The following is a 12,559-nucleotide window of genomic DNA, read 5'->3' as shown; positions in this document are numbered from 1 at the left end:
AGCGTCCTACAGCAACAGTTTCAAAGGCTAAAGAGTGAGTATGCATAATTTTTCCTGTTGGGGATCCTTTTGCTCACATTTGCAGTAGTCCAGGCTGTTGATGGTGTTGTTGTTGGAGGACGTCCAGGACTTGTTGAGGGTGGAGGTGGTGTTGCAGTGGGACGAGTTTGGGGTGTGGCAGAAGTTGACGCAGGGGTCCCAGGAGTGCGGGTGATCCGACTTCTGGACCTTCACTAAAACACACACAAACATACACACACGAAACCGGCGCAAATATGAGAAAAAACAAGCTTCTAATTCTCAAAGTAGCCGCAGTGGTGCTTTGCAACGGTGAAGTGCACCCCTAACTGCGCTGCCACACAAATAGCGTCTCGGTGCGGCGGTGCTATTTGTGCTTATTTAAATTTGGTATTATTCATCCCTTTGGTGCAAAATTGTCTCCTCTAAATGCAAAGGAGTCCAGTTGACAGACGCCGGCGAGTAGAGTGAATTATTACCGTCTGCAGAGACCTGGTGATAACTGTGCGGAGCTGGGTCAGCTGACGCACATTTTAAGTGGTGTCACGCCCAGACTTTCCAGTGATAAGTAAATAATATTTTGACATTATTATTATAATCATTATTATGTCACGGCATCCGAAGGTAGCGGAAGGAGCAGTCTGTGGTGGTTTTCAAAACGCACCTCAAAGTTTTGGAAACATTTCCAAACTTTGCAGCACAAAATACACATTTAGAAACACAATCAGTGCCTTAAATGGTGACATTTGGATTGTGCTGTACTCCATCAATGATATAATGTTTAAGGTCTTTTTCTGAAATAATATAATCAATAATTTATTAAAATATTGGAAAACGCATAAGTTAAGTCAATCCTTAATTTTTAAATTTAAGTTAATTTTACTCATTCTAAGTTCATTCTCACTATAGGAGCATATCCACTCTTTGATTCTGTAACTTCTAAACATTCCCATTTCCTGCAATTATTGTTTGATAACAATGATAGTTTAATGAACGTGACACTTTTCAGATCGCGCGAATAATAATACCTATCACAATCAATTCCAAGTAATTGGTGTGGTCCTCCCAGCCATTTGAATTCTGGGAATTGCTGTCCCCTGGGAGCAGCCATATTCGGCAATTTCGGCGATATAATTGAAAGCATCTGCCCCACTGTCATAATCCATAACAACATGGAGAGTATATGTTTTCATGGAGAAGTGGAATTTCTTGCTTCTGGTGTTTATTTGTTGTCGTTGTTCTGTAAGGGACGTCACCTCTTCTTCTTCATGTCCTTTGAGGTGGTGTCAGCTGCCAACATTGCAACATTGCAACATTTTTTTATCACACAAAGAAGATGCAGTGTTTCATTCACAATTCGATACACAACACAGCGCTGCGAAATGTGCCAGGTTGGGACGTGGTCGGTCAAATATCGAAAAAACAACGAAAGGTTATAGGGAATAGGGATACAGTGGTATAAATTGGCCGCAGTCTCCGTCTGCCGCTGCTGCTGCAGCAGCCTAAGCCTCAGGACCATGAACAGCTCTGCTCAACCCCTGTTGTTTTTATTAGAGAATAAAAGATGCAATAGGAAAGGATGAAAAATAAGTATTCGGAGAATTAGGGCCAGGCAAAACAAAAAAAATTCCCCTGTGTTTTGAGGATAAATTCGAAATTCGGATGCAGGGGTAGGCCCCAGAGCGAAGGGAGCGGAGCGCGCTACTCTCCACTCCCATCGCTCCCTATGCATTTGGATATGGGTGGGGGGGGGGCACGAGATGCGCCATGAGGGGGCATCGCACCCCAATGTCCCCAAATGTGTAATGGAGAGGGATTAATCGGCGCCCTCCGCTCCGTGCACCCCCTATTACGCATTTGAGCTTTCCCCATTTCCCGTTTTCCATACCAACCAAACAAAACAGCGTGTTTTTATTTTAGATTTATTTATTTTCCTACGTTTACTGATTTCCTAACTACTCAGCTTCCAGCTTTCCAGCGTCAACTGGAGCGTAGATTCCTATAGAGGTCCATTCAAAACATATAATTAGTGAAAACATTTGGATGCAATATTTGGTATGCATCAACCATATAAAATGGCTGATGTGTGGTCCTAACATGGATTGCTTTTTTACCACAACAAATTTAACTTTACTGATGGAAATAATAATAATAATAATAATAATAATAAAAATAATAATAATAATAATTATCATTCTAGCAGAAAAAAGAATATCACGTCCAGGAATAGACTTCATATTTGACTTCATACCTGGAAAAAACGTTTTGAATTCCCGATTATATTTCAGTTGTGTTCGCGTTATTTCAGTCAGGCACCCGGCTGAGCAGCTCAGGTATTCACGGAGGTCCTAGTGCCCATCAAGCTCTGTATGAATCTCCGTATATAAACAAGAACCCTAATCTCACAAACAAATCCAACCACGTTCATAAACAAACAGACTTGAAATGCGCATGAAATGAAGAGCAAAGACTTGAAAACGGAAGCAAAGATTCATTATAAGCCATTTGGAGGTTGATACATTCCACAATTTGTAGTTTCAGTAGAAAGTCTGGAGAGCGCCGCTTTCGGTAGCGCGTCGTAGACGGACACGGTGGGAACTGACCAATCGACAAAATGACGCGATGCTTTGGCAATGGTGACGCGTCGCTTCCGGTGTGGCCCAGGGGTAAGCGTCGCTTCCGGTGTGGCCCAGGGGTAAGACGCCGCAGATAAGCACATGACGCGCAAATTCATGGGAATTCGCCCCTCTGTTGTTAAATGATGGCAGAGATCATACGCAACGTTATTTTTCTTATATCCGTCTTGTTCTGAGCATGTTTGGGCGCACGGAGATGGAATAACATAAAAACACTATCTCTCTCATCCAGTGTCCCTTTTCCGAAGCTCTCCGTCTCTAATCAGGTCAAAGAAAACTGCAACACCCAGAGAAATACAGCTTCGCGCGCGTGCGTATTTGTGCATTTAGTTTTCCGTTTTAACACAAATGAACCGTGTGTAAGTGAGTGTGTTCCGTGTGCGAACACTTGTCATTTTTTAAGCTCCTGAGCCGCCGGCATTAACCCTGGATAATAACCTCGCTGTAGGAATCAGCGTTTCCTCCGGGAAAATCCACTGGAGCGAATTCTCTCGCGTACCAAACCGGGGCGGGGGAGAAAACACACACACACACACACACACACACACACACACACACGCATGCTTGCACACACACACACACACACACACACACACACACACACACACACACACACGACACACACACACACTATCACAGACATTCCTTCCGAATAATTAGGCATCGGCTTTCCGTCACAGCAGATTTATTTCCTTAACTGGTGTTTCTGCTTGAGCCGGTTATATTATTATTATTATTATTATTATTTTTATTTTGTATTTTTTTATTTTTTTTTATTTTGTTATTATTATTATTATTGTTATTGTTAATATTGTTATTATTATTATTGTTCTCACCATTATTTTCAGGAGTCCTATTGCTTCGGCGTAACACACGAACACGGTTAGGTCTTGTTTGAACCACATTGTTCCAAACATGTCCAACCCGACTAAATCTGGAAGACATACTTCGGCATAACCTACGAACACGGTTGAGGTATCGTTTGAATCGCTATGTCAGAAGGATGGTGACATAGCGGTCAATCGTGGTTTAAATTCCATTCAAATCGATTCACATACGGAGCAGATATTAGTAAAAAACAGAACAGTTTTGACCCAAAATATTCAGTTGGTCTGGTTAACTGACACGTCACACGTCTCGTTCTTGATTGAATGAATGATGATGAGATTTACAGTAAGCGCTTTATGTTGTCATCATATTATTTACTATAAATGTACAGATTCCGATTGGGAATGTCCATTTGGTCCGTGTCCAGTGTGCGGTGTAGACTTTGTCACTCTGCCGTGTTTTGATGTTACCAAACTATCGGTTTAGATGTATATTTATATAGCTTCTTAACTGGTAGATGTCAGAAGATCTGTTCAATTGATATTTTAAATCCGTGGTCCACATTACTTTGCCGGCTTAAGGAAAAATACAATCAAAAGTAATCCTTCAAAATTTGTCACCGCATCCACTCGAAACCACTGAAATGTGCGACTGAGTGATACGTTAAAGATCCAGAGAGGAGTCGGAAAATGCAATCCGTGCAATGGTAATTGTTCACAGAAATACCACAACGTTTTTCGTATTTCATGGAAATGCAACTTACTGAAAATGTAATACCACTCAGATTATGCATTCTAGCCATTCTAAGATGCCTATATAACAGTCCTGTTCCTGGTGCTCCATGTCAGTATGTGTGTTGCTTTAAATGAAATGGCTGCTGCTCCCTACGCCCACTCCCTACGCCCTCGGCTGCCTCCCCCACCCCCAGGTGGATCCCTAGTGGTTCCCAGGCCAATATGGGGAGGGAGGCAGCACCCGGTGGCATCCTCACCTGATGCCTGAACCACCTCTCCTAAAACAGTCCCACTCTGAGGTCCTCCTGGGTGACTCCTCAGCCTTTCACAGAGAGTGAAACCAGTCACCCTGAGCACAAAATGTATTTTGGCTGGATTAGAAACCGACAAATGAGATCAGTTTGAGGAACACGATTGGAAGAATCGTCCTCCAGGACATTTTAATATATTTAATTGAGTCTTTGCTAATAAATACCTGATTCTTGTCTTTGTGTGTGCGGTATTGTAAAATTTTGCCATTGTCTCAGTATAACTCCTGAACCTAATCCAATCTTATGACAGAACACTAAAAAAACCTTCATCAACCTACGAGGAGAATAGTTCAGTATGAATGGGGAACACCTTATCACGGCTTCTGGGATAAACCCTTTAAATATAAAACTGTTCTAGTTCTAGGGCTCTAGGAGCCATGGAAGAGTTCAAGGGGAAACCTTTCCATAAATGTTCTTGGGAAAAGTCCTCTTAAGCCTTCTCGCAAGAACCTTTCTCTAAGGGTTCGTGGAGAACCCATATTAAGACTTCTGGGAAGAAATCTTCTTTTAGGGTTTCTGGGAAGAACCCTTTATCGAGGGTTCTTGGGAGAACCGCTTCTGAGAGTTGTGGGAAGAACCTGCCTGACTGAGTTCTTGGGAGAAACCATATTGAGCGTTCCAGGGGGAACCTTTTATCGGCATGTTCCATTCAGAACATTTCTTTCAACAGTTCTGGAAAGACCTTCGTTGACTGCGGGCTCTCTATAGCAGGTTTCCTGGAGAACCTGCTATAGAGGGTTCTCCATAGAATTTAAGCAGACATTGGTTCAGTACCTCTTCCGGGTTGTTTTTTCCCTGTTAATCACAGACACGTTGCCGAGGAGTGTGAGCAAGACGGCGCTCGAGCGAATCAAAGACTTGGTGCTAAAGCGAAGGGAGCGTTGTCGAAACACTGGGGCGAGTGGGATCCTTCCTCCTTGATCTCCTAAACGTGCGTGGGCTCGACTTAATTGGGGATAAATCCAAAACAAATCTTGCTTCCGTTGTCGTCTCTTTCTGCACTAATTCTGCTTCAGTCTCATTTCTAAGGCTTGGTTGGCCGACCAAATGAGCATTAAAACAATCCAAAACAGAAATGAACTGCACTCAACACAACACCAGCAACGTGTTAAGATGTGTTCGGTTAAACGTTATGCTCGAAAGAAAATCTCATATGATTTTGTTCTCAGCGATGGATGGTATTTCAATTTAACGTGTAATGTATTTGATATGGACACATTTTTGTTGAATTTGAATGTTTTAGTTTTTTTTTCCCCAATTTGCAACCAACCAGTAAAAAAAATAAATAAATACAAACATATGTCCATTCTATCAATACATCTGGGAGTTGTAGTTTGGGATTTGTGTTGATGAATTTACTATTTGAGAATACGGGAAAATATAGTAAATGTAACCAGGTGAACAATGGGTAGAGAGTGTTTTTGGGCTGTGTAGATACCGTGGTATGATTGGCTCGTGGAGATCGTAATGTTTAGCTGTTTGTGTTTGTTGAGGTAACGCTCACTTTAAGACCAGCTTAAGGCTGAATCAAATCAATCATCGAGAGGGCAGAGCTTCCTCCAGGCGTCAGAAACCAGGAAGTGGCCGTACCGGACGGTTATTGTGTGGAGGTGTGTATCTTTACCTATGTGTATCCCTTTAAACCTTGATGAAATACAAAAAAAGGGTTATCAGTGTCAATTGATGGGAGTATGATTAAGCTAGCAGACCAAGGTTGATGAGTGATGATTTGGTGATATCCTCACCACACAGAGGGCGACACGGAACAGCGGGGCAGCGTAAGTGCTGATAAAGTACACGGAGGGATAGAATCACATCACAGTGGTGTATGCTCACTATTTCAATAAACTGTGTACATTTTGTATGTTTCTGTTGAATTTGGAGGGGAGGTAGAATGCCGCGTTGAGTTCCAGGGGTGTGTCTTAGCGCGCAGGCTGCACACTGGAGTGAGAGTGAGTTCATGACTTCTTTCTGAAAGATTTATTGCAAGTTCCTGCCAGAATGTTTGTAGATGTATATTCTGCTCATGAATATGCATTTCCTAGTGAACTAATGTACGTTACTGCAAGAAAACTGTATAAGCTCTGTGTGTCAACAAATGTATTTATTTGGGTTGGATTTCTATTTTCTTTATTTAGAAGCAAGTCACTACTGTTGTCTAGACCTATCTAATGACATAGATAGTTAATGTCTCGAGTTGATTAGGTTGAGTAATGTGCAGGAGGTTTTGAGCCAAAGAACAGTGAAGGGGAATAATTATTTTGTTATACCACTGAGATTTTTTTGACCCCTTAAAATTACATAAATAATGCTGCCCTTTATCAAATGCAGTCGTGGAATAAAATGTCCGGTCCCCTCATTTATGACCAGGCCACATAAATTATAAATATTATCTTAAATAAGATAATATTTGAGGCCTCCCTCGCTAAAGAGATCCTAAATTCAATGGGGCTCAACGTTCATTTTAATTATGTTTTATGAATTACTTATTATGACACTGTGACCACGCCATAACAAATGAACTTCTGCAGTCACACACTCATCCAATGAACTTTAACGAACGGCTGACTACGCTGGACCCTGCGGGTAGATTTATGATTATTACTACTACTACTACTACTACTACTACTGCTAATAATAATAATAATTGACAAAAATAGTTTAGAATGCCGGCCGTCCCACGTCCTTTCTGTGTGGAGTTGCATGTGTGGGTTCCCGCTGGCTGTTCCGATTTCCTCCCGCCATCAAAAGACATTAAAAAATATGTTTGAGGTTAATACTTTTGTCGGTGCCCCTGAGAAAGGCACTGGCAAACTTGGTGTTGGTCGCGGGCACTGAACTATGGCTGCCCACTGCTACTAGGTATAGGATGCAGAGGATTCATTTTGTTGTAGTCTACTTGTACAATGACAAATAAAGATATTACATTCTTACTATTCCATATAGTCCACAGACATTCATGAAGACTGCTACAGGTGACATTATTACCCATTATTAAATCTCCCAGGGATGAATATTTCACATCCACACTCCATTTCCACTCAATCCGACACTGTGAGGGACTCAAACAGATATATTCCTTTTTCTGCCACATCTCAGCAGCCTATTCCAAACAAAACAATCTCACTTTTTGCTGATAATCCCTCTATTAAGCCCATTTGGCCGCGCCGTATCCGTTGCCATGCCAACCCCCGGTGCTTAGCACAAGGTACATGATCCGCCTTTTATGCGTCTTCCCTTGGAGCGTTCACCATCTCACGCTCAAACCTCCTGCAGACGCCGTCGCAGGTCACTTAGCATCCGCAGGAGCCTCCAGCACACCGCTCGCTGTTATCACCACAACTCCAGTGATAGTGAAAGACAGAAGGCTCCTAGGGGCCTCACGTCATGACGCATGCTTTTCATCTCAGATTAACACGTATAAATAGGCTTTTATGTATTTCTGCATATTTGGGAGCATTTGTTAGTTGTTGTTTTTGAAGTTACTGTTTGTGTGTTGCTGAATGGGTGTACTCTGCTCAGGGCAAAACTCCATCATTTATCATATATATATATATATATATATATATATATATATATATATATATTAACAGTGTCTGCGCACGGAAAAGCAACCAATGCGCTCCCAACTGCTCAACACTCGCTCGTCAAGTTGAGTTTTGAGACTTTGCAGGTAGGGACGGAATAGACAGTGGCCGATGTCTCTGCTCCTTTGATTGGTCACTTTGAATACTATCAAACGTATCAGAAGAAGTTGTTAAAATGCGCTATGATTGCATATGTCTACAGTAAAATTTATTAGACGTTTATGATGTGGGTATGGGATGGTTTGGGCAGCCACACTTGACCTGGATCTAGGAGATTGGGTCAGGGTAGCCGTATACCTGTTGCTCATTGGTTGGGCTAACGACACACACTCAGGATAGAAGCCTTGTCATGACATGTTCTATCTCCTCATGGCTAATTCCACCTAGCCTCCTCTCTACCACAAACTGGTGTCTACAACCCATCGTCATCTGTGTCTCTGTCCCTGGCCCTGAGAACGCCACTTGGGTTCCAACTTCACGACTGATGTTTGATGAGTCTGATCCACTCTACTGATATTAATGACTGTCACTCTGCTTTACAAATTCCTGTAATTATAAACCAGAGACCAAAATCACGTAACTTTCCTGTAACATACAGGAATCCAAACAATTTACAACCGGTTGGGATTCCAACTATCAGTCCCCTGCAAAGCCATGCACCCAGAACAATAAAATGGCTTTTTTAAATGTCAGGTCACTAACTAATAAGTCATTTTTAGTTAATGAGCTTATAAGTGCCCATAACCTGGATTTCTCTCTACTGACTGAGACCTGACTGGACAGAAAGGGCACAGTTGCACTCATTGAGACAGCACCTCCTCATTTCAAATTCATCCAAACCACTAGAGCTGATAAGAGAGGCGGTAGAATAGCTGCTGTCATCTCTGATATCTATACCTGCAAGCAAATCCTTCTCTGAGAATTCACGTCTTTTGAACACCTTGCTTTATCCATAAACTGCAGTGCCCCGACTATAATCATCACTGTCTATTGGACACCAAAATCTAAATGTGGCTTTCTTGATTAATTCTCTGAGCTACTGTCCAAGGTCTCCACTGATTATGATTGTTTAATTATCTCAGGTGATTTTAATATTCATGTTGACAATCAAATAGTCCCAGATGCTGAACACTTCATTAGCCTATTGGAGGCATCTGACCTCACTCAGAATGTTTCTGGACCCACCCACAATAAAGGGCATACTCTGGACCTGGTCATATCAGAAGGACTTAATATCACTGTACACTGTGTCATGGATGTTGTTATTTCAGTTACCGCTGTTCATGGCATCATCAACTGAGGATCCTGTGAACAACTTCAACTCAAAAATGCAAGATGTCATTGTTAACATTGCACCCGTTAAAACGAAATCATAGAAAAATAAAAGACCCCCTGGAGAAACTGAGCTGTTGCTAGGCAGCTTAAATGAGAGTGTCGCCAGGCAGAACAAAAATGGAGAAAGACAAAACTTCAGGTTCATCATGAAATTTACAAGGATAGTCTCAATCAATACAACATAGAAATTATACAGGCCAGACAGTCTTTCTTCTCTAAAATCATTAATGAAAATATCAACAATAGTAAAGTGCTCTTCACTGCTGTTGATCGACTTATTAATCCACCATCTACAACCCCGTCAGAGATGCTCTCCACTGAAAAATGTGAAGAGTTCGCTACATTCTTTGGTAACAAAATTATAGCTATCAGACAGAATATTAGTACCTCAACATCCAGAAATTAACCTACCCTCCAGTTCTCCAGTAATATGACTGCTGCCATGTCTCACTTCGTCCCCTTACACATATAAAAAAACTGGACGATATTGTTGGTCAGCTCAGGTCATCCACCTGCTGCCTGGACCCTCTCCCTACCACATTTTCAAAGCTGTTTTTAACTGCCTAGCACATGAGGTATTAGAAATTTTAAATGGCTCTCTTCAATCAGGTATATTTCCTGCAGCATTTAAAACAGCTGTCATTAAACCACTCCTGACAAAGAGCAATCTCGATGCAACAGTTATTGCCAACTATGGGCCCATTTCCAACCTGCCCTTCCTCAGTAAAAAATCTTGAAAAATCAGTTTACCTTCCGCTTAACAACTATCTTACCTCAAACAGCCTTTTAGACACTTATCAATCTGGTTTTGACCTCACCATAGCACAGAAACAGCACTTATTAAAGTTGTGAACGATCTGCCCATAAACACTGATTTAAAAAAATGGTCTGTTCTTCTCCTCCTGGTTCTCAGTGATGCCTTTGACACCGTTGACGATCAGATTTTATTAGCGAGATTAAGAAAATGGGTCAACCTATCTGGCCTGGTTCTAACCTGGTTCAGAACGTACCTACAGGACAGGCAGTTCTTTGTGTTCATTGGAGATTTTGTGTTGAACAAAGTGGATAATATATATGGAGTGTCCCGAGCGTTGATTCTGGGCCCTATATTGTTTAACCTCTATATGCTCCCACTTGCACATATAATAAAGAAACACAAAATAAATTACCAAAAATATGCAGATGATTCACAACTGTACATATTCCTATCTCTTGATGACCTACACCCCATACACTCCCTCACTCAGTGTATTAATGATATTAATGCATGTATGTCACAAAACCTTTTACAACTGAACAAATATAAAACAGAAATACTCATATTTGGTGCAAAGGCTCAGAGACAGAAAATTGCAGCTCATCTCAGTTCTCTGTCTCTTGAAAGCAAGAATGAAGTCAGAAATCTGGGTGTTATCATAGACGGCGATCTAAATTTTAAGAGGCATATCAATCACATCCCAAAATCAGCCTTCTACCATCTAAAAAACATTTCAAAAAGAAGAGGCTTCCTGGCAAAAGCAGACTCTGAAAAATGTATCCATGCATTCATAAGGAGTAGATTGGACTACTGTAATGGCCTGCTCACCAGCCTCCCAAAATCAGCTGTGCAGCGGCTACAGTTAATCCAACATGCGGCTGCACACATTCTCACTGGGAAAAAAAAGTTCGAACACATCAAATCTTTTCTTAGATCTCTACATTGGCTCCCTGTTAAAACTAAGATTGATTTGAAGATTCTGCTACTTGTATAGAAAGCTATAAATGGCCTTGCACCTCAGTATATAAAATAAATGCTAATTATACACAAGCCAGCAAGAACTCTCAGATCCACAGGCAGTGGTCTTTTAACTATCCCTCGTACCAACTCTAAAGCAGGGGAGGCTGCCTTCTGTAAATGGAAATGGAACCAGGCAGGCGAAAATGCCACAGTGGCACCTGAACGGGGACTCTCCGGCATGGGAAAGGGACACAGAAGAGCCGTCCAAAGACGCCTGGAGGCACCAGCAGGTCAACGGGCAGCCCAAGCACCAACCCTCTCCCGACTGGCAGCAGCAGCACCTAGGGGGACCGGGGGAGAAGCAGCTGCAGCAACCACGATGGGTAGCTGTCTGCGGCTAGCTACTCTGCCCAGCAGGCACCGCCGGGACCATCCTGCAGCCCAGCAGCCAGGTCAACCCTCCAAGCAGCCAACAGCAAAGTCCAGCCACGCCGTCACCAGCCAACGCAGCAGCTCGAGGCCCCACACTCCAGAAGGGAGGACGGGGCAGTCTGGTGTTGGGGGTATGTGATGTTGGGATTGGATGGTTTGCGCAGCCACACCTGACCTGGGTCTAGGTGATTGGGTCAGGGTGGCTGCATACCTCATTGGTTGGGCTAACGAGCAGCAGGTAAAACACACACACTCAGGATAGGAGCCCTGTCATGACATGTTGTAACTGCTCCTGGCTAATTCCACCTAGCCTCCTCTCTACAATAACCTAGTGTCTACAACCCATCGTTGTCTGTCTCTCTGTGCCCGAGGGCCCTGGAAACGCCACTTGAATGGCATGTGGTCGGAGGAACTGCAACAATGTTATTTTTTTGTTTAAAAAAAAAAAATCTATCAGAACGAAAACAAAAGCAAGAAACCTTTGGAAAGCTCTCATAAAAGGGATTGCTTTCTAGCCCCACATCTCCACATTCACTGTGATTTTGTTTTAGTGTTTTATACTCCATTGCTTCCCAGATACAACATTGTGATATTTGAAGGAGTTGATGGTTCCTCCTGAAAGGTAACGGACTGCAACTATATTTTATTAATTCTTCTTGGTAAACATTGTGTAGTCTGTAAACACACTTGGAGGAAACAACCTGATTTCCCCCTTAAATCTTCTCCAAGCAGGGACATGGGGTTGGGGTCAGTAATCTAATGTTAAACATTAGCATCACCATGGCAACCAGCTTAACAAAGCAGACTGTCACCAATGTAGAGAGAAAGGGACGTTTAGAGGTGGAGGATTTCTTTCCTTCACCCTCATCTGAAAAATGTCCGAAGCACTTGCAGCCGCTCGCTCAGAATGAGGCAGATCTGCCGTGAAGAAATGGTTTCATCCTTCAGTGAGTCGCAGCTT

At 42.4% G+C, this 12,559-nt stretch overlaps 1 protein-coding gene across 1 annotated transcript in view; it reads right to left on the bottom strand.

Moving 5' to 3' along the window:
- grip2b (glutamate receptor interacting protein 2b) overlaps positions 1 to 12,559 on the bottom strand; it is a gene marked incomplete at both ends in the record, with an annotated part of 259,777 nt that overhangs the window by 18,196 nt on the left and 229,022 nt on the right. Inside the window, one exon of the mRNA XM_080001545.1 lies at positions 78 to 233. Within this exon, the coding sequence (XP_079857671.1) occupies positions 78 to 233 (156 nt within the window). The remainder of the gene's footprint in view (positions 1 to 77; positions 234 to 12,559) is intronic.

Source organism: Zeus faber (genome assembly GCF_960531495.2).
Source record: "Zeus faber genome assembly, chromosome: 5".
NCBI classification, from domain to species: domain Eukaryota; kingdom Metazoa; phylum Chordata; class Actinopteri; order Zeiformes; family Zeidae; genus Zeus; species Zeus faber.
Note: the sequence above shows the minus strand (reverse complement) of the source record. Positions and strands in the feature narration are given on the sequence as shown.